This window comes from Beta vulgaris, chromosome 8 (assembly GCF_026745355.1).
Source record: "Beta vulgaris subsp. vulgaris cultivar EL10 chromosome 8, EL10.2, whole genome shotgun sequence".
In the NCBI taxonomy this organism is placed as follows: Eukaryota; Viridiplantae; Streptophyta; class Magnoliopsida; order Caryophyllales; family Amaranthaceae; genus Beta; species Beta vulgaris.
Window position 1 is genome coordinate 2,775,712 of NC_079209.1, and position 23,146 is coordinate 2,798,857.

The 23,146-nt window shown below is 34.3% G+C and overlaps 3 protein-coding genes across 4 annotated transcripts; all 3 read left to right on the top strand.

Moving 5' to 3' along the window:
- Nucleotides 1-858: 858 nt before the first annotated feature.
- On the top strand, nucleotides 859-8,120 carry LOC104900626 (triose phosphate/phosphate translocator, chloroplastic). 2 transcript variants are annotated; one of them, XM_010688099.4, is made up of 12 exons: nucleotides 859-1,234; nucleotides 1,323-1,388; nucleotides 3,965-4,030; nucleotides 4,197-4,275; nucleotides 5,920-6,040; nucleotides 6,133-6,228; nucleotides 6,835-6,947; nucleotides 7,039-7,116; nucleotides 7,229-7,345; nucleotides 7,447-7,546; nucleotides 7,643-7,743; nucleotides 7,840-8,120. In XM_010688099.4, exons 1-12 carry the CDS (start codon nucleotides 975-977, stop codon nucleotides 7,855-7,857), a joined length of 1,215 nt encoding a protein of 404 aa, XP_010686401.2. In that variant the 5' UTR covers nucleotides 859-974; the 3' UTR covers nucleotides 7,858-8,120. The 2 variants fall into 2 exon arrangements, with proteins under 2 accessions (XP_010686401.2, XP_048490690.1); XM_048634733.1 differs by having other exon boundaries at nucleotides 1,098-1,239.
- Nucleotides 8,121-9,452: 1,332 nt separating this feature from the next.
- Nucleotides 9,453-15,491, top strand: LOC104900627 (uncharacterized). Its single transcript, XM_010688100.4, has 11 exons — nucleotides 9,453-9,804; nucleotides 10,883-11,010; nucleotides 13,110-13,154; nucleotides 13,275-13,388; nucleotides 13,721-13,789; nucleotides 13,873-13,929; nucleotides 14,100-14,213; nucleotides 14,872-14,952; nucleotides 15,044-15,109; nucleotides 15,190-15,255; nucleotides 15,376-15,491. The coding sequence occupies exons 1-11, from the start codon at nucleotides 9,579-9,581 to the stop codon at nucleotides 15,406-15,408; spliced, it is 999 nt and encodes a 332-aa protein (XP_010686402.2). The 5' UTR covers nucleotides 9,453-9,578; the 3' UTR covers nucleotides 15,409-15,491.
- Nucleotides 15,492-16,191: 700 nt separating this feature from the next.
- Nucleotides 16,192-17,242, top strand: LOC104900628 (hypothetical protein). Its single transcript, XM_010688101.4, has one exon. It carries the CDS (start codon nucleotides 16,399-16,401, stop codon nucleotides 16,855-16,857), a length of 459 nt encoding a protein of 152 aa, XP_010686403.1. The 5' UTR covers nucleotides 16,192-16,398; the 3' UTR covers nucleotides 16,858-17,242.
- The last annotated feature ends 5,904 nt before the right edge of the window (nucleotides 17,243-23,146 follow it).

Consider the following 23,146-nt stretch of genomic DNA (forward strand, 5'->3'; position numbering starts at 1 on the left):
TTAACTCAACTGAGTTCAAATAAATACGTGTTCTTCAACTTATTCTTATATAACAACTTATTAGATTTGTTAAGAGAATAGATCCTAATGGTCCAATAGAAGGATAAATAAACTTTATTTATTTGGAAGTTAACTGATATCTTTGACCTTAATATAAGTTAGCTCACTTGACTCGCTAACTTCTCCCGTCGAGTATTGACCAAGTTGAGTTTCATTGAGTCGAGATTTAATCAAGTAAATATTGAGTAACTCACAACTTGTCTCATCTGATTAGGGTATGTCCTATTCGAAATAAAACAACTGAACATAATTGAACTGAATTGAACTGTACAGAACTGAATTGAATTGAGCTGATTGCAACTGAATTGAACTGAACTGAAATGAATTAAATTATAACTAATAAAATTGATAATTATAGCGGAATTGAACTTAATTGAATTGAACTGAACATTTTGCAACAGAACTGAATTGATTGCAACTGAACTGAAAATAAGCTGCACAGAACATGCCCTCTCCTAGAGTAGAAATTATGTTGGATTTGCATTTTACTTTTGGCAATAATTGATAATTGCATTTTCAAGTTTCTCACAACTTTTCGAATCGGGTACCGAATAACCCAACTCAACTCAACATCTCAAGTCGAGCTCACTCAAATCGAGTTTTGACCAAGTTGGTCTCGAGTAGCTCACGATCTCTTAGCCAATTTGCCACCCCTAAATTGTTCCCAATAGCCCATAAGGCCATAACCCACCATAACTAACATATAACGCATCATACCATATCCATTATCCAACACCATTATAGATTTCACAGAATCAAACCAAAAAATATCAACCGCTAGTTTTCAGCATAAGTTTGTTTCTCCAAATGCTTTAAAAAAAACTCACCTCATCAAACTTCACCACATTACACCCCCTCACTATTTTCTCCTGATAGTTTTATCTTCAAACTATTTCCCCACTCTCTCTCATCACATGGAGTCGCGAGTGCTGTCACGCACAGCCGCAATCGCCGCCCTGCCGAAGCTTTTTCGGCCGGTGAGAGAGACCGCCACTTTTGGTGTTGCCACCGGAGTTAAAGCGCCGGTTGGATTAGTTAAGGATGGTGCTAATTTAATATGGGGCAGGCAACTTAGGCCTGTCTTATTACTCGATCCAGTTCAGTCTAGTCCGATTTGTAGTAGAAAAGAAAAAACTACGGTCCAACCGTGTCGTGCCGCAAGTGGTTCTTCCGGGTGAGGTCCGTTTCCCTTTCGTTCTGATCGGGTTCGTGTCGTGTTATCGTGGGTCTAATTTGTTTCTTTTTTGTATTTTAATTATCAGGGAAGCTAAAGTTGGGTTTTTGGAGAAATATCCGGCTCTTGTCACTGGATTTTTCTTTTTCATGTGGTATGCATTGCATTATTTATTATTATTATTATTGTTGTATTCTTATTTATTTTGATGATATCTTTAATATGAAAAAGAGAGGGATTCAAACTCATGATGTATCGTTCATAACATTTCAATCTTAACCACTATTAATAATATGTTAATACTTGGTTTAGTTAATATATGTTGCTAATGTCATGCCGTTATTGGCAACGAGTTAGGAACTAGGATTATTAAAGCTATATAATTTAACTTTTGGATGTCAATAGTTTAACTTTAGGATGATTATTATATTCAATAATCAATACTATAGTATGTATGATTTTCACTTTTCACATATATATAATTCTAAATATTAATAGTCAAATTTGTATGCAGATGCAAGGGAGTAATATCAAATAACCTCAAGTATCATGAAATGTCGTAATTGTCCATACTTAATTTGTTTAAGAAGGAATTCATTAGCCTTGAGATGTTTTCCTAACTAACTAAAGGATATTTATGTTACTTACGTATTGAGTGTACTCGAATACGAGTGTTCAAGTGTCCAACTTGACTATTTTGTAGAAAAAGTCAATTTAGAGTTTATAATGAAGTATCCAAGTAAAATGTCTCCCATTTTTAAAGTAAATGAAGATGTCGGAGTAATACTGAAGGATATGTTAAATCAAATTTGAATTACTCCAGTTTGTTAGCAACAAAAAATATAAATTAGTTTGTTATGTTGAAAAGAACATAGAAAAATACCATATATTTACTTATTTTTGTTCACATTTTTTTAATTCGAATAACAAACATTTTCAATCATCTATACAAATATATTAAAAAGCGTGCGAAAACAAGAAATTGTACCTAGGAGATCTCCTAAGAAGTTTTAGTTCATGTGATTTAGTATTATTATCATAATTTATTATATTAATAAATGAAATTTTTTCTTACCCATAATTAATTAGTTTATAAATAATGCGGAGGTAAAAAAATTATTGGAAAAGAATCTAAGTTAATAAACCGTTGAAGTGCGTGGCAGAGCAAGTCAGCTACTTGCTTGCTGGTACAGAGTTGCTGGACGGTAAAGTCCAAGCTTACAACTAAAATCGATTTTTTTTTTTTTTTTGACATTGGTAAAATAAACAATTACAGATAAAAGTTGAAAGTAAATAATTAAGATCGAGTTTTATAGGCTTAGATAAAAGAGTGGTTGTTTGTACTAGAAGTTGATTTTTACTAGGAATGATTCCTTGGCAAAATCATTTTAAATGAACTTATTGCTTAACTTTTAATGACTTAAACTAGTTATTGGGTCCGAGCTATGCCCCGAGTAAGAAAAAATTTCATTTATTAATATAATACTTTATGATAATAACACTAAATTGCTTTGTGATATTTTATTAGGAATATTACGGATAATAAAGATATGATAATATCTTAAGCATATATTATTATCTTAAGGAAATATTATCTTAGGAGTATTTCCAATATTGTTAAACATAAATTAGTTTGTTATCTTAAGATAATATTTCCCTAAAATAATAACATATGCTAAAGATATTATTATATCTTTATTATCCGTAATTTGTTTTTAAAAAAATTGAATAAAAATTGAGAAGATTCATTCTGAATAGTGTCAAAATTACTACTATCTTTTACAATATGAGTAACTTGTAATCAGAACGGTATAATATTAGAAGATACAAAAAGTCTAAAAAAAATGCTAGAGAATTACTAACACTGACTCCGTGTTGTAGTATCATAATAGGTTGTTCTTATTCGAAACATTCTTTGTTTGTGTTGGATATGAGGCGCATAAATTAAATCACATAAGAATTGAATCTTAACTTTTGAATCAGTGAACTTCAATCACATTTTTTGGAGCATATTTTGATATTCCCTTTAACAATATTTGGGAAAGTTCGAATGTTATTTTCACTTTATTCTTCAATAGTAGTGAGTAATGAGTAGTGAGTAGTGAGTAGTGAGTAGTGAGTAGTGATTAGTGAGTAGTGATCACCTGTAAGAACTAAAAGAAGTGTTATTATGGTAAATAATCTTCAAAAAGAATCAAAGCTACATTTTTGTGTTACTATTTTTCAACATGTCTAAGAGTCTAAAATGCGAAAAAGCCTAAAAGGTAAGCATGGATCGTGCTAGACTCCGGCAATGAAAGAGAATCAGAATTGCCTTGGCGGCATGTCTTGGCCTGATGTTCGGTCCGGCTCGAAAAGTCCATTTTAGGCTGGCTCAAAACTCGGTCCAGCCAAATCTCTTGAGCTTGAATGACATGCTTTATGGCCTAAGAACCCACCCGCTTTTTTAAAAGCTCTACCAAAAAAGACGTCTCATTTCCAACTGGCCAACCTTACGTGAAATTTTTGGATTATTTTGGATCGCCCTTAAAAAGTCTGAATGACGTTTTCTAAAAAAAGTCTGACTGACATGTTTTTTTGGCCTGAAACCCGCCTGCCTTGTTCTAGCAAAAAAGTCGTCTAATTTCCAACTGACCAACCTTACGTGAAAACCGCGGTTAGAAAAGTATGTTATTCCTATTAACCATATGTTTGTGTGGCCAATAAGATATGCTATTTTCTCTTGTTTAGGTACTTCTTGAACGTGATATTCAACATACTTAACAAGAAGATCTACAACTACTTCCCATATCCTTAGTAAGTGGTCCTAACTCCTAAGCCTTATTCTTGATATCTCTCTCAATCTTTATTTTTTGCCACTTCAAGGTGGTTACTTTTATTGCAATTAATTCCTTCACTTTTTTCCATAACATTTTGTTGCTTTTGCATGAGTTTTGATTTGGATTTTTGCGTGGTGTTACAGCTTCGTGTCGGTCATTCATTTGTTTGTTGGAGTGGTGTACTGTTTGATAAGCTGGACTGTGGGCCTTCCTAAACGTGCTGTAAGTTTATTTACTTCTACAAAAGCCCATTAACTTTGTTTTGAGCCAAGTAGCCCGTACAACAAATATACTTTGTGGTGCATATTGTCCCTTTTATTCCACTATTAACTCTCTCTCACTCCTTTCCTCTCTTACTGGGCCCAGCGGCCCACTTTGCATAGTATCAACTGCGCCCATTATGTTGGCACAATCATAATCATTTGGTTCTCTAATACTACCTCCGGTCTTTATTAGTTTACATGTATTCCTTTCTGGAATGTCCCTTCTTAGTTTACCCATTTCTTTTGTTTTTATTTTTGGAAGGGGACCACTAACTTTCTATCACACCTACATTTAATTTTAACATAAAATAATAGTTTCTCAGTCATTCTATATCCCGAGAGATGATACACATACACTCAGTGTATGTGGGCCACATATACACTGGATGTATGTGTTACTACTAAAATGTATACGATTACTAAAAAGATTTACAAATTTACAATCATTTGAACCTGTTTTGTTTTATTCAAAGATATTTGAATTTACATATTACATAGACGATTGAAATACTATATTTTGAATTGAATTTTATTACATGGTAGGGATGATAATATAATATTATATTTGTACAAATAGATTAAATAATTGAAAACGACATGAAAATTTAGTAGAAATCAATAGTAGAAAAATGGTGAAGATGAATAAGATGAAGCTAATATATGAATAATCTGAAGAAAAAATTACAATTCTTTTTTTTAGTTTTAAACAAAGAATTCATACAAATCTAAACAAAGAAAATTTCATAAAACAGATTTTTTAAACAAAGATAAAGAACAAAACATTAAAAACAAAATTATCTGTCGAAACATTCTAAGTTTGTAGTATTTTATAGTAACAATATACATTTAGTAGTAACACATACGCTCAGTGTATGTGTAGCATTTGCGTTATATCTCACAATATTGTTTCTCCTAAAACTTTGTTCAAAAGAAATGGATAAACTAATAAATACATGAGGGGATGTAAACCATCCACGTATTTACAAAAATATGATAAAAATTCTAAGATACTCATATATAAAGACGACAATAAAAAAAGTCTAGTGGTCCCAGATAATTTCATGGTCATATTTATTATGTACACCATAAAATTATCCGAAATATGAACGATAGAAAAACAATAGCTCACTATAAAAAAATGTACAATAGTAGATTTAGTAATGTCATATAGGAAAACATTTCTTCTAGTGACGCAGGAGGAAAACATTCACTTGGAAATGCTATCTTCTCATTCTTGCTGATGCTAATTTTCATCAATACAATTGTTTTATCTACTGTGTTGATATATCTACGGCGATAAGCTAGCAACTATCCAAAGGAAGTTTTGCAGCATACGTTGATGATCAAGTCTCTGATGATACATTGTTTGATATTCATTGCTTCACTTTATGGCAATAAGAGCTGCTTTATTAAGTTATGTTTTAAAATTACTACTAAATGAAACTAATTTGCAGTAAGTTCATATTATCATAAATTGGATTCAGTAATCATGAGATGTTTTGCATTTCTGGAGTGATCAAATTACACTTTATGACTGATCATGCACATTTCAGAAAGACGTTCACCTTTCTAACTTTCGGAGAATCCTTGAATGTTTTTGCAGCCTATTGACGGTACCCTCCTGAAGTTGCTGATTCCAGTGGCAGTATGTCATGCATTAGGCCATGTTACCAGCAATGTCTCTTTTGCTGCTGTTGCTGTCTCTTTTACCCACACAGTTAAAGGTGAAACTTGAACTCTGATCTTCATAATATCTTCATTATATTTTGTTCTTATTACTCGCCCTAATATGTTAGCTCTCATTGCTATCGTGCAGCCCTGGAGCCCTTCTTCAATGCTGCTGCTTCTCAATTCATTCTTGGACAGCCTATTCCCATTACACTCTGGCTCTCCCTCGCTCCTGTTGTGATTGGTAGGCATTTCTTCTTGGATATCATCTTCATTTCATGTTATTGTGCTCATGAAACTCTGTCTACTTAAGTTAACATATAGAAATGACACACATTAAGGAGGCAGAAAAGAAAAAAAAAGTAAATGGGTAGGTGAATGTAGGGCACAACTATGTGAAGTAGAGAGAGGAACCTTACTAGGGGTGCGTTCTCTTCACCTGAACTTATCTTAATAGAACTTACAAGACCTGATCAGCCCTAATTTTACCTTGTGTTTCTGCTTGACTGAACATGATCAATTCTACACTATTTTTTAATGTGGTGAGAATGCACCGTAATAAGGTTATTTGGCTTACATGGGTGAGTAACTCTCTAAAAGTAAGCATTTGATTTCGTTGCAAAATTTTCAAAAGTAATGGGTTACTAAAAGGACAAATATAATTTTGAACTAATCACACAAACAGATACATAGAAATTTTAAAATTTAAGAACCAAACATTTGGAAGTTGGAACTTTGATGGTACTATATTAATCTGATAGCAATGTTTTAGGCTTTTTGGTTTTAGCTAATCATGCATAACCTATAGGAAATATACAGAATCTTACAAATGGTAACTTCACGAATGCAGGTGTTTCCATGGCTTCTCTGACTGAGTTATCATTCAACTGGTTGGGTTTTATCAGCGCTATGATTTCAAATATTTCCTTCACCTACAGGAGTATCTACTCAAAGAAAGCCATGGTTATGCTTCTCTTGCAACTTTTATCTGTATAAAAGCGAAAGCCATATGCATGTGGGTTGCGCTTCCTAACAACTCATTTCTCTCTTTCAGACTGACATGGACAGTACTAATATCTATGCCTACATTTCTATAATCGCGCTGTTTGTTTGCCTGCCACCTGCGATTATTGTAAGTACACAGAAATTGAAACATATAGTATATGGCCTGAGATCCTTTTTTTTCTATTATTCTAGGGCCTTGATGTCTGCTTTTTGTTGCTCATTTTGTGTGATTATTCCAGGTTGAGGGTCCTCAACTCATCAAGCATGGTTTCAATGATGCCATTACGAAAGTGGGGCTAACCAAATTCGTATCTGACCTCTTCTGGGTGGGAATGTTTTACCATCTCTACAACCAGGTCTACATCTCGCTTCTTTAATGTCATTCTTGTGTTTCAATGACTAAAATTATTGAAAAACCTTCAGTAAAGAAAACGTTTTACCTCTTTTCGGTCTGCAGTTAGCTACCAACACCTTAGAGAGGGTAGCACCACTTACCCATGCAGTTGGCAATGTTTTGAAACGAGTGTTTGTCATTGGATTTTCGATCATCATCTTTGGTAAGCATCATTTTCGAACCATTTACTCAGTAGTCCTTTTCCGAGGAAAAATGCTTTGTCTTTCCGGTGGGTGTATTAACACGTTACTCGTTGCAGGCAACAAGATTTCAACACAAACAGCCATTGGAACAAGCATTGCTATTGCCGGTGTAGCCATCTATTCGTTCATTAAGGCCAAAATGGAAGAAGAGAAACGAGTAAGATACAATTATCTGTTTAAGATTAATCTGCAAACATAGTTTCAATTGCATTCAGTTAACAACTTAACATGACTTGGATATTGTTGTTTACAGCAAATGAAGGCTGCTTGAGTAGAAACACTCGGTCGAATGCTGCATTTGCTTGGAAGGAACTTTGCTGTAGATTTGGATAATTTTCCTTCCTGAAAAGAAGAACAACAAAAATGTTGTAAAATTTATTTTTTCGTGTCAATTTATTCAATTTGGAGAATGAACCATTGTCAATCTGTAATCTTCTTGTATTTTATAATAAGTAATACTGTACTATCTTTGTCCCCTCAAACTCAGAGGCAAATGTCTGAATTGGCATTAATAGGAGAAGATTGTTTTGATGATCTTAGGAGGTTTTGGAAGGTTAATCACAACTTTTGAGCCTTTTAACACTAAAAATTCCTTGAATTATGGTGTCTTTTGGTAGTGAAATTGGTATTTGATTAGTTCACCCTTTTCAAGTATCTATATTGTACATTGACATGTGTAGTAATTAGTATGTTAGGGATGATAACTCTAATTAAAGAAAATACTTCTTACAAGTTATGGTAATCATATTTCTGATCTTTTAGCTAATACTTTGAGATTCTTATAACATTTTGTCAAATCTATATCACTGGTTAATTAATACTTTGGTTTTGTTATGATTTGGGTAGAAACATTCAAATTTCTGTAAGGATAGAAATAATCGGACGAATAATGGTTTAAAGTATTCCTAGTTGTAAAATGACAAATAATAATAACATCGATGACTTTGAGTAAGATATAATTTTTTCGTAAGGATGCTATTTATTAAGCAATGAAGTAATTCTCTAACCTAACTTGTCAAATTTCTGTTAAGCTCAAATTTAAGTTGGATTTCGAGTTAGACGATTATAGATTTAGATTCGGTTTGACCTAATAACTTAAGTGGATATTCTAACAAATTATTATAGTTATTTATAACCAAATTTACCATACAAATGATGTCTAAATCCTACCAAAACCATGATAGATGCAACAATATTGATAGTTAGAGGTAATTTTTGCAGTACTTTTACTATAATTTTTTTTGACAATTACTTTTACTATAAATTATTTTCATTACATTAGGTCAAAAGAATTCAAGCAGTTTCTGGTTTTAGGTTGTAAGATTATTTTCACAACCCGTCTGTTGCCGGTCACTATACAAATAGTTTAGCCTATAACTATCTCAAAACAGAAGGATGCCGACCAAATTTGGGGTTTCCTCCTAATTATATATAATAAACTAGATTAGTCGGTAAAAAAAATGTCATTCATTTCCAAGATGTATCCGACAAAAAATCGAGAGAGTGTCAGTTCATCTCGGAGATGTAATAAATTTGTATATCAAGTGACATATTCGTAAATCAATCATGTTAAGTTGTATGGGTTTGATATTAAGTGATGATTTTTTTTATATAAGAAAAATCATGACTTAATATTTAAGTCTTGCGACTTAACATTTTATTTACGAAAATACTACTTATATAAAGTTCGTACATCTCTAGATGAATTAGCAATTCCTCCAAAAAAAAATCTCTCTAATCTTCTTCGATTTATATTCAACAAATATGACTGCATTTATAAATTTAAAAGGTGAATTGAGAACAAGTCCGGACGCAAAGTTGAGCCATATAATGCGCTTTTTAAACTTTGGTGACGATTCACTTTGAGGAGAAAACATTGATCCACAATTTTAGCTAAATCTAAAATTTGATGAAGAGTCCATATAATATGACTGCATTTTACTATAACAGCAATATACTTCAGTTATTAGTGAAGAAGAGGAACGTCAAGAGATGAAGAACAGTAATGTGGCAATGGCGACGAACTCACTAACTGCGCACCTCGCAATCGCATTCTTTCTCTCTCTCTCCTCACCTCTATTCTCCACTTCCAATGGAGTCGCAGCTGAGCTCACTGTAATCAGCACCACTCATTTCCAAACACAGCAAAGTTGCTCAAATTCCGACAACACTTTGGATTGCGAAATTCAGGAGATGAAGTTCAAGGTTTCTCGATTAGGTAATTTCGCGTCCCTTTTTTCGCTTTTTTGATCACTGATTAGTAATTTGCGCTTCCAAATTCTAAAGTTTCAGTTGATTTTCTAATGTTTTCTTGAATTTCCATATCATTTTGGTTTTGTTTAGTGATTTAATTTGCGTGTGATCACTGATCAGTATGAATTTTATTAATATGATTTCTGATTGACGTAAATTTGAGAAATATTCATAAAATTGATCTTTGTGTTGTGATCTAGTGTGATGTTCAAGCTCTCATTCTGAATCTATGAGTAATTATTTCGAGATTTGTATAAGAAATATAGAGAAGAAAGTAAGAGAATAAATTTGGTTAAAAATTAAAGTTAGATTGCGTTGTATCTATATAATCTAGCATTTAGTATTGTATTGATGCTATGAATTGATCTATAACAATTGAGTTGTTTTCGATACTGCCTTCATATTGTTGAATGATGTAGATTTTGGATTAAGGTAATGCGGTGAAAACAGCTTATAATTTGGATTAAGAATAACTGTTTTTCCTTGTTAAATGTTTTTTTCGCCAATTTGTGACTAATTTAACTTGCAAAATAGCTCACTATCGTCTGCAATTTGGTCAGGTGCTGCTATTGTTTTCTGTACTCTAAAATGATTGAGAATGTGTTGCTAGATTAAGAGAATAGTGAAACGTGCTAATTATCATAGTTTACAGCTTTTAGGAAAAAAAGTTGTTGAAAGAAGATAGAAGGCCAAAGTCTTTTTTACGAATTCCTCTTAGGTTGCCTTGGTTCCTCTTGATACTAAGCTTAAAGTTTGTAAAAGTTTCTACTTGTTTTGCTTTTCATTCGTGTTATATGTTATTCTTGATTATATATATATATATATATATATATATATATATATCCATTTCTTTCTACAAACAATTTTTCTTTGTATTATGTTAGTGCTGACTTCGTACTGCTGGTATATCAATGGTGAATATCCTATTGAAATTGTTTTCTGTTCGATCCTGTTTAGTTTTGGTTGTTAATTTCAGCTGTTTGCTAAACAATTATCCTGAGTGATTGATGACTCATTCATTTAGTGGATCAATACTGCTGCAGAACATTTAGTGGAGATGACTGGTCAAGAGGTACAGACTAAAAGCCTTTATATTGGAAAATGTGAGGAGAAAATTGATGAATTGAGTCATACTGTTGTCCGCCTGGGGTCTGTTTTGTCCAACTTCAAGGTCAGCAACTTCTCTTTTCCCCTTACCCCCAAAGTTCTTACTCTCTTCCCTCCAAATTGTATGCTGTTTTTGCCAATTTCTTTTGATCCAAAGTGTGTCATATTCACAATATCAATGCAACATTAATTGACATCATGTATGATATCAATGTAATATAAGATGCCACATTTTACAATAATGCAATCTCAACTAAATTTAATTGTATTCTTAATATGGGTAGAAGTGATTTATAGTGACAACTGACAAATACTTGGGATGAGAGGAACTGAGGAAGTATGTCTACAATATTGGGTTTACTTGACTATGCAAATGTGTCCTACATTCTAAGTTTGCCTTTGTGAAATTGGGAAGAGAAGGGAAAGAGGGAAAAATTGCATGGCAAACCACTATTAGCTGTAAGTTAGAAGGACAAACTATCAAGGAGAGGGTGTTTCATACTATTCAACCTTGAATCATAATGAAATTTTTCTGGGGTATGGGAGGTGACATCTTCCCTTCCCCACCCCACCCCCCCAAAAAAAAAAAAATTGCCATGAGAAGGGTAGAAGAGATTCTCTCCTCCTGTTCCAGCCCTACAGTGTAACTCAAACTGCAACATCACCAACTAGTCAACTACCACCAATTATTGATCCTGGTTATTATGGAATCAGGGTGGGCAACCTTCGTAAAGTCTACAATATAAAGAGTATTGCTGAGATGCTGAAAGATGACATTGAGAAAATCTGATACCCCTCGGCCCCCAATCATAATGTGTAAAGCTTGAGTCCCTTATTCTAGAATGTATGGCAGTACAGGCTTTGGGTGACTTTAGAAAAAAATACTTCCTCCATTCTTTTTCTATTGCAACAATTGAGTTTTCACGCTTGCCAATACGCAACTTCAACTATTAATATCTTTAATTACTTTTTTATAAAGATTATAAAAATTTGATATTTTGAAAGTATATACCGAGACGAATATAACAAGCCCCCGCATGACTATATTTTTCCTACGTAAAAATCACAATAGATAGGTAAAGGGTGGTGAGTGAATAGTGTAAAAATCTCATTGTTGCAATAGAAAAAGAACGGAGGAAGTAGGTCGCAAATTAGTATATATTTCATGCTACTGTTTAAACAAAATGATATTCTTATGGTAAGCCGTAAGTTATAATATAGAGATCATGTATCTGTTTAGTGAAGGAAGATTTGTCATTTCTTTTCATGCATTGCAGTGGTTTAATGCCAATTCTGTTTGTCGTTATGGTAATAGTTACTTACATGCTTTATGTTGGTCCAATTTTTTTGTTTTTATATGTTAAATGTTTCACCGTGACTAACATAACCAAAACTCTTTCGATCTTTCAAAATTGTCTACCTTTGCTAAAAACGTGTGTCTCTGATTATGCCCACTTAAAAGTTGGTTAATTTCGTGAACTTCTTGGAATGCCTTTTGGGACTTTTGAATTTATAATTTGATGTTAAATAGTTGTATTACAGAGTGGATAAATTTTGGAAACTAAAATCAGCGACCACTCCCTCTTTTCGTCCACTCCAATTTCAAAAAGAAAGAAAAATGTGAAGGAACAAATCCAAGTTACCTCAGTACAAACACTCTCTAGTCATAAGACTGTTATCTGAATTTAGGGTCTGTTTGGTTCAAGGTAATCAGGATAAGGAAAGGAAATTATCATTTCATTTCCTTATTAGGTGTTTGGTTCACTTTTCTTTCAGTAGTTTCTCGTCTTTCATTTTTGGGACTAAAGGGCATTCTTGGAATCATATTTGTAAAATAATGTTTGATTTATTCATTCTTTTGTCTTTATAAAAGCCAAACTGGACAACATTTTCTAGTGAGACTAAGGGGCATTATGATTTTTACTGAACTATTTACTTTGTCACCTTCATTATTTAGTTGATGTAATAGTTTATTGATTACTACCTGTTGACAAATAGTTTAGTGAGCTAAGAGAGCTTATATTTGACAATTTTGCCATGTGTGATTCTGCTGGCTGTGTAAGTGGTACTATAATCATTTAATTTGCTAGAAGCATTGGATGTTGGAATTGATATAAATCATAAAGTAATCTATCTTCTCTCGTGTTTTGTATTGATTTACAGAATCTGCCAGACTATGAGGAAATGATAAAGGTTTTAGAAGAACAGGTATGCTTTAATTTTAATGTGTTTAGTGCTTTTTTGACTGTTTTCCCCTTTCAAGGAGTAATTAAAACCATTGAAAGGGAATAGATAATACCGATGCAGCGTTCACTTGAACTACCTTAGGTACGAGAACTGGAGGCTGATGTGAGGAGAAGTGACTTGGACCTTCACCTGTTAAAAGTCAGGGCAAAAGAAAGCGAAGATTCAGTGGAAAGGATTTCTTCACAAATTAAAATGGTAAGGCATAAGCTAGCATATTATGAATGCCTATAACTGAAATGTTCACTGAAACATAGCAGTAGTTTCTTCGAAAATAAACTATTTTGTATGGTAAATTTGACTATTTCGTTCATAAGTGAGTCATATGCAGCCTTGAAAGCAAAGCTAAGAATCACACTCTTATGAGAAATAGTGAATTACTGCATAAGATGCCTTTGTTGTTATTGACTTGCTGTTCTTTGATATCAAGAAAGGAAATCAGGATACTTTCTTAAGTGCCAACTTTATCATAACAATATGCTGTATCCTTTATTCATTCTTTGCCTTGTCTGATGAGCAACTTTCTCCAGATGGCAAAAATTGTTCCAGAACTCTGGTTTCATATTCAAAAGCTTGAGCAGGCTCGTGAAGTTATAGAAGTATTTCTCACGTACCTCTAATCTATGGTTTGTAGTCACGCGTTACCTTTTTGGTTGCTACTGAATTTTAAACTTTTTGGCAGCGGCGGACGGCTGAGCTACGCAGGCACATACGAAATCAGAAATGCTCTTTCTTCAAGGTGGTTATCATGCATTTGATTTATCTTGTTGCTTGATGCTGTTCCCCTTCCCCTTTGGTGGGCAGTATGAGAGAGGGATTATCTTTATGATGGCTTTCTTTGACTTCTTCTGTGAATGTTGTATGTCTCCTCGTCTTCGATCAATTAACCTCTCTGCATCTCTCCTGTAGCTTATCAACAAATTTCCTGGTAGTGACTATCAGAAAATGGTAGTTCCCTACACTTCAGAAGCTCTTAACCGACTAACAAGGTCATGTTCAGCAATCAAGAAGTACCATCATCAGGTTAGTAAGTGAAGCTCTAAAATGTGGCCCTATGTCTTTTTCGTTCACTGTGAGGCACGGACGTGTTTCTGGGTTACTTATAAATGCTTTAGCCGAGTGAATATCCTTAAGTTTTCTGTACCACTTAATTGTAATGGCTCTTCACCATCTTTTTCTTCTCCTGACAGTAAGCTCCACTCTTGGTGTGATGCTGATATGATGGAAATGTAGAATCCCACAAAATTTTCTAGCTGATAAGATCATCTAAAATTTTATGTCATGAATAATTTTTTTTCAATATGATTTTTTAAAAAAGGAGCATAGAAATTATTTTGTTTTAGATCATATAAATTGATATAGACTGTTTTTGTTTCACTAAAATAAAATAGCCCTCATCAATTTGATAAGAAGTTCAAGTAAGAGCTATCCAAATTTACTCACAACTTTGTTAAGTCAGATAAGTTCTAATGATTATAGAGAAGTATGGGTGAAGAAACAAGCCCATAGTTAGGGATGATCAGGGTTTTTTTTTCTTATGCTCTTGGTATTCAGGTGAATTTATAGCCTCAGCTTGATGTGCACCTAAACTTTGGCATGATTTTCATTTTTTTCTTTGACATTAAGCTTGTCGTTTTCCTATTCATAGTTGTATACTTTGTGTAATAGTTGTACTTTATAGTTGCAAGGCTATGTTAAACGAGGGATGGAGCAAAATGAATTCACTGTTGTTCTTGCCAGTGAAGAGTTGGTATTCTTTCTGGTAAGCTAATTATGGACCCTGTATTACGAGTCCAACTTTCTGAGTTTTGAAATGATAATACAATTGATATTTTTGAGTTTGGTTATCCCAGGTTTCTGTTTTAGTTGTTTTCCCACTCATTCTTGCTCTGAGATGGTTGTTATCGGTGTTCTTTCTGGTGAGTTTATAATAGCCCTGGCTTTAGAGTTAATTCTCTCATAACCGAGCTAAAGATAATGTCGATTTCGTTTATTACAGGCTTCCTCTATGGCTCATTTCCTGTTTATGCTTGCTGTGAGATTGTTGACTTCGGTACCTTTTCTGGTAAGACAATTGTGGAGGTTAATTCGGTCAATAAAATAAAATATATGTGGAGGTGATTTCTTTCTCATAATTGAGCTCAATCTGATCTTATGTTGCATTTTTTCCTGGCTTCTGCTATAGTTATTTCCTCCTGTCGTGCTTGCTTTGAGATGATTGTTGATATACATTGGAGATGACTCGGAACAATGCACTTATCAAAACAACCCTAGAAGAAACGGCACAGTTTTTGGCGATGAGGATTTGTAATTTACGCAGTTGATGTTGTAGGCTAGCTATTTCCTTACTGCATGTATGTGAAATATTTGTGTAACCAAGTTAATGTCTTCTTACTGCCACAGATTAATGTGTGTTCCGTAAAATTTCTGTTGGTTGTCAATTGATAAAGTTTACCCAGTAGTTTGTCTCCGGTTGCTTTTAGCGAGTATTGGATATCCAGCTCCTAGATATACAGAAATCATAATAGAACGACACACTACCTAAATTCAATTGATTAAGCTAGTTGACATTTCATTATAGTACATCATTGAGAACGCCCGAGCAATGAATACGTGATTTAGATGCGATTTAATCTCAGCAAGAGTAATTGAGTACTATCGTCCAAGGCCTTATCATTTAATTGATTAAGCTAGTTGACATTTCATTATAGTATAAATAGTATCATTAGATCAGGTGATTATGAAAATTAAGTTCATATAATTCTAATAAATTCAAATCAGTTTTATTACAATATAAAAATAAGTTCCAACAAGTTTAGATTATCGAGAATAAATCAGTTTCACCAAGTTCACCAGGCATGGAATGAAAACTACTCCTATAAGCAACGAATATGGTTGAGAGTTGACACACAATATGACACATTACACATTTAGAGCTTGTTCTCTTCGGCATAAAACAGCTGAACTGAATTGAACTGAAATGAATAGTGATATGTAAGAGTAAAAGTATTGTCAAGAGATAACTGATCTGAACTGAACTGAATTGAATTAAACTGAACAGAAAATAAGCTGGGGAGAACAGGTCTACACCAAGTGGAACAAAGAATCCACACTGTAAAGTGTATAGCACATTATAACGCCAAAAATTATACCAAACAAAACATTATCCTCTCAAACGAACCCTATTTTCAGTCCTTCAAAAACAACAATGGAAGACACAACTTGGGTACAAAAATTCGAAGCCTTAACACACATCTTAACAAACCCCACAAGAAACCCATCTCTCCATTCACAATTCTTCATTTCCACCCAAATCCCCTGCTATCTAAATTGGGATTACCCACCTCTTCTTTGCCCTAAATACCAACACCCATCTTTTCACTTAAGATGGATTTTCTCTCTCTTCCTTAAAAGGGTTTCAATATTTGGTACTCCCACAACTTCTTGGAGATCAAAATGCCCTTACATTCAACCACCACCACTTATTTTGGCCAAAGGAGTTAAAGAAGCAAAATGGGATGATGAAGGTAAAAGACAGTATATGAGGGAAAGAGTATCAAGGAAAAGGATTCAGAGTGATGTTAATCCTTTGATTCCAGTTTTAGTTCCTAATCTGTTTTTGTTATCTTTTCTGTTGTGGAATCCATTTCCTGAGTATGATTCTTGATGCAGGTGAAGTTGAGTAAGCCAACTTTTTGTGATTTGTTTTGTTGTGGAGCAATTTTGGGAGTTGCAACACAATTTGCGCGCTCGAGGATAGACTATAGAGCTATAGAGGACTAGACTCTCAGTGTAATTTGTAACTTTATTTGTGTATAAACTAGTGCTACTTGTAGTATTTAATTTTGAATTGATTTGTGAATTGTTAGATCATTCAATTATGCAATGAAATAAATAGATTGAGAGATTGTTAGAAAGGTTTAATGTTTTGATTATTGTAAATTGACGCGGAAATGGATAAATGTGTTGGTACGTACGGCTTGATTCGGGCAAGCTCTACCTATTATGTGTGCCACCTGATATATTATAAAGATTCTCTAATTTTTAGGATATTTTATATGCTTAGTCCTTAGAGGAGTTTATTAAAAGTATATTTTGATTTCGAGCAGTAGGGATGGTGGTGGGGCGGGTCAAGTAGGAGAGCTTGGGCGTTTGGCGGGGATGGGAATCAAAATCGTACCCATAATGGGTGATGGAGCGGGTGTGGATTTTATGATATACCCGCCCCATCCCTGTCCGCCCTGCCTTATCCTCGCCTGCTCCGTCCTATCCTCGCCCGTCTCGCATATTTATTATTACAATTTTATTTATATACTTATATTATTAATAATTTTATATTGCAAAGTATAAATATGTGGGTATGACGCGGGCATGGGTACCCATGCGGGTTGTGGTGCGAGTATGAAATGGGTACGAAACAAGTGTAGGTACCCATGCAGGTGGTGGGGCGGGGATGGCTCTGGAACTTTCCCCTGCAACGGTGGTGGGACTGGGAAGGGGATGAGGATTTTATACTGGTGTGGATGTGAAGGTACCATCCTCCGGATCCGCTCCGCCCAATTGTCATCCCTAATCATGTGCTCCACTAGATGCAATTTGGAACTACGCAATAGATTTGGAAACAAGTGCCCTTTCAAACTTGTAGAATGACTTTTATGTTGCTCGTCCCATCAGACACACCTTCCACTTCTCCATTGTGGTCTTGCAACTTGATCTTATTTTAAAGGCGTCTTCTCTTTACCTTATAATAGTAAGTTCTAAGGTTGATTAGGATTAGTCATATGCAAGTATAGGTGAAAATAAGTTAATAGTATGTTCTACATATATATATCATTCAGGAGAATTATGTGAGATCCTAATGGTTGGAGCTCCCAACCTCATGGTCGAGAGTTCGACTCTTATCAATTCCATATTTGGAGTGTTTGTGTGGATATTTGCTTCTGGATATAAATCCTCAATTTTCAGTTTTTGGAAGTTCCCTTATGGATTGGTATCCTCTTCTTGCCCCCTAACTCATGAGGACTGAACCTGCTTGGGACAGTAAATTACCAAAATATATATGAATATCATTCAGATAGTTCACGCGTAGAGAACACACCCCAAGTTTTGTTTCATTATTTTTTTATGCAACAAATTGAAGCAAGCATGGTCCTATTTTATTCAAGTATTACTTCTTGTACTTGAACTATCAACTTTTTTTTTTTTTTTGGTTTTTCTAGAGTAACTTTGGTTTACTTAAGGAAGTAATCAGATCAATATTTTCTTTTAAAAGATGACCTCCGCTCATTACGCAAGAACTTTGCATATTACATTCAATCCAAAAGAAGAAATGGAAAGAAGCTGTCTGTAGAAGACCAGCAAAGAGTTAGTAAACAATTATATCCCTCTAGAATTTCGGTCTTCAATTTAATTAACAAACAGAGAAATAACGAGAACATTCACTTGATTTTAAAAGGATAGGAGCTAGCTCAAGTGGGTAGAGCGCTCCTCCTTGGCCCTTGAGGTCAGGGGTTCGATCCTTACCCCCAGCATTATGTTGGGGTATTTCCTTAGCATGCTATGCATGTCTTACCGGCCAATGTGTTGGTAGTTCCTACAGGCTAGTAGCCTGGTAGGGGTTAGCTCTTGGGCTAACTTAATTTCCTAATCAAAAAAAAAAAAAAAAAAAAAAAAAAAAAAAATCACTTGATTTTAATTCGATCTACTTCTCTTCCCCTAGTACCTTGAAAAAGTTTGTAAATCTGCTTTGACAATAATTATATCATGTCGTGTCTATCTATTATATTTTTTAACTTCGTATTTGTTGTGAAAACAGTGGAATGACCAATTCCACTGTTGAGCACAATGAATTCCACTGCCATGCATTCAATGCATGGTAGGTTTTTCTCGCCGTATTTGTTGATTTATGCAAATACACAGTAAGTTTTGTGCCTATAAATACTACCATTTGTGAATACACCGAACATCAATGCATATACAATACTCTCTGATATATTTGCATAACTTCTCTCTCTATTTCTCACAACACGTTATCAGCACGAGTGTTCTACCGGAAATTTTTTTTAAGGTATCTTTAAAATTTTTACATCCATTTTGTTTTTAAGTTTAAATTTTTTTCCAAGCCCAACCTTTTACTACCCGAAATGGACCAACAAAGTAACGGGATTAACATTGTTTTACACAATGTCTCTGTCTCGGGTATTTATTTTTGGATAGAGCGAAACAATGTGCCATTCACTACCAACCCAGCGAGGGGAACTGTAATACAGCCCCGACCCAGTAACCGTAACAACGGTACAAATACTCATACCAGAGAAAACCCACAAACCCCTGTTCCCAACACCAATAATAACCCTCCTATACAACCAGCTGAAAATCAACCTCCGCCCAGTAATAAAAGAGATAGAGATGAACAGGAAGAAACTAGTAGTAAACGTCACCATACTACTAACGCAGAAAACAAATAATTTTAACGCCACCTTCATGGAGGGCAAGGACATTTTATTTACGTTATTTTATTTTATCTGCTCTTAAACCGCCTATATGGACAGGTTAATTTTTTTTATTGCGCCTATATGGACGGCCTAGTGAAATGATAGCATTATTATGTCTTATATGTGCAATAATGTCGTATGTATGCAGGGAACAAGCATTCAGAACATTATTATATATTATTGTCTCTAATCTTCTACTTTTTTTGCATTTATAGTTACATATATTATATTACCAATTTACTAGCATGCTCTAATATATATTTGTCAATATTAGAATTTTATTGCGTTGTATATTTTTTAACTGTATATGAACTGCACAGTTAGGGATAACCCTCTATAAAAGCGGATTACCATCCCCATTTTCACCACATATCCCTTATCTTCTTCCGATTTTCTTTCTCCAAACCCACAAATTTTTTTCCTTCTTCCTCAACCTTCCGGCCACCATGTTTAACGCCGACGACAACCGTCCTCCACCCTCATCTTCCTCTTTTGAAGAGGATTTTAGGAAAATAAAACTCTACTTATTTCTTATAGCCGGTTTCTTTTTCCTCCTCATGGCATTAATGATATATCTCCTAATACATAAATAGGAGACAAAAAAAAAAAATTTCCCCCGGAAGAATGGCGAAAAATGCACATGAATATCATTTTTTTTGTTTTTAAGTGCATTTTAGGAAGTTTTTTTTTATTCACTTGTTGTATTTTGTTTCTATTTTTGGTATTTTCTTGTTTTTTTTGCTTAGCTTCATTATTGTTGTAGCGCTATTTTAGTTTTTTTTTTGTTGTATTATTTATCTATAATAATAATGATATAAATCAAGGGGAGATAATATATATATGTGATTTATCATCATTACTAATTTCAAATATTTACCTATTTGTAGTCAAAAGAATGGGAGATCTAGTGAAAAGACAATTTAACATACTAGATCTATCTGGGCAAAAGTTTTTAGAATGGACGGTGGACGCCCAAATGAATTTAAAGGCCCAAGGACTGGAACATACAATCAAAGATGTGACAACCCTACAAGGGGATGCAACTACAACAGCGCATCAGTTAAAATTGCGACTGTACAAGAAAAGGCAAAAGCCTTAGTCCTCCTAGACATCATTTACATGAAAGTTTAAAAAGTGAATATCTACTTGTGGATGATCCAAAAGAACTATGGGATAGCCTAAATGAAAGATATGGGCATCACAAAAATGTGCTTCTCCCAAAGGCACATTATGACTGGACCAATCTGAGGTTCCAGGATTTTAAAACGGTCAGTGATTACAATTCAACATTGTTTAGAATTGTATCATTGTTAAGATATTGTGATCATCCCATCACAGAAGAGCAAATGATAAACAAAACGCTCTCCACTTTCCACGCCTCTAATATCATATTGGCAGAACAATACAGGTTCAGAGCTTTCAAAAAGTACTCTGAGCTAATCTCAGTACTACTTGTGGCTGAACAAAATAATGATCTTTTGCTGAAAAATCATAATCTTAGACCTACGGGGTCTTCAGCCACTCATGAGATAAATGCAATAGAAAGCTCTAATCCACCAGAAGCAAATGCTATACATAGTGGTGGACGCGGTAATTACAACGGTCGTGGGAGAGGACGTGGTAATTACCGTGGCCGAGGGCGTGGACGTGGAAGAGGCCGATTTTCCCCAAGAAATAATAATTTTAAACATTCTGATAAAAATTGGGGACAATCATCTGGAAATCAGAGGCAGACGTCCTATAAAGGAAATGATACTTGCCATAGATGTGGCATGACTGGGCACTGGGGCCGCACATGTCGTACTGCCAAACATTTGGTAGATCTATATCAAGCTTCAATAAAAAACAAAGGAAAAAATGCTGAAGCAAACTTTGTTAATGAAGCCACTACATCCATGCCCAGCCTTGATGTTTCAGATTTTTTTATGGATGATGCTGAAGTTGAAAATAAGTTTGTTTAGATCACAATCGATTAATGTGCTTAGTTTATTTCAACTGCTTCAATATCCACTTTCATGTATTTGTTCCTTTATTATTAATAAAAATACGTATTTTTCTTATACTAATCATCGTATTTATTATTTATGAAGATATGAATTCATCAGAAGTTGGAATTAAAGAACAATGTCTCCTGGACAGTGGGACAACACACACCATATTGAAAAATAAAGAGTATTTTTCAAAACTTACAATATTCCAAGCAAATGTTAGTACAATTTCTGGGACAGCCAAGCTAATTGAAGGCTCTGGAAAAGCTTGCATTATATTTCCAAATGGGACAAAATTGATAATTAATGACGCATTATATTCGAGTAAATCTCGAAGGAACCTCATAAGTTTCAAAGATGTACGTCAGAATGGTTACCATTTGGAAACAATGACGGTGAACAAAGAGGAATTCATATGCCTAACGGCAGAGAAAAACGGCAAGAAATACATCTATGAAAAATTGCCAGCAATTTCCTCGGGACTATATCGCATAGATATACGTCCGATTGAAATTAATATGATATCTAACCAGAAGTTAGATAATAGAGAATCATTTACTCTATGGCATGACCGATTAGGCCATCCTGGCACAGGAATGATGCATAGAATCATTGAAAACTCAAATGGACACTCTATAAAGAATGTCAAAATTCCTCGGTCAAATGAATTAACATGCTCTGCATGCTCACTTGGCAAATTGATAATCAGGCCATCTATAAATAAGATTGCCACTGAATCTCCAATGTTTTTAGAAAGAATTCAAGGAGATATTTGTGGGCCTATTCATCCTGCATGTGGACCATTTCGTTATTTCATGGTATTAATTGATGCCTCTACTCGATGGTCACATGTGAGCCTTCTGTCAAGCAGAAATGTTGCATTTGCAAAACTTTTGGCTCAAATAATTCGATTAAGAACTCAATTCCCAGATCATACAATAAAGAAAATAAGATTAGACAATGCTGGGGAATTTACATCCCAAACATTTAATGACTATTGCATGTCTATTGGGATTATTGTTGAGCACCCTGTACCTCATGTACATACACAAAATGGTCTTGCTGAATCATTAATCAAAAGACTACAATTAATTGCAAGACCATTAATAATGAGGTCAAAATTGCCATCTACTACTTGGGGTCATGCTATATTACATGCGGCAACATTGATAAGATTAAGGCCGACAGCCTATCACAAATTCTCACCATTACAATTAGTATCTGGTCGAGAACCGAATATCTCACATTTGAGAATTTTTGGGTGCGCTGTACATGTACCTATTGCTCCTCCCCAACGTACTAAAAGGGTCCACAAAGAAGGATGGGAATATATGTTGGATTTGAATCTCCATCAATTATCAAATATTTAGAGCCAACAACTGGTGATCTATTTACGGCTCGATTTGCCGACTGTCATTTTAATGAGTCGGTATTCCCATCCTTAGGGGGAGAGAAAGTGGACCCACAAAATATA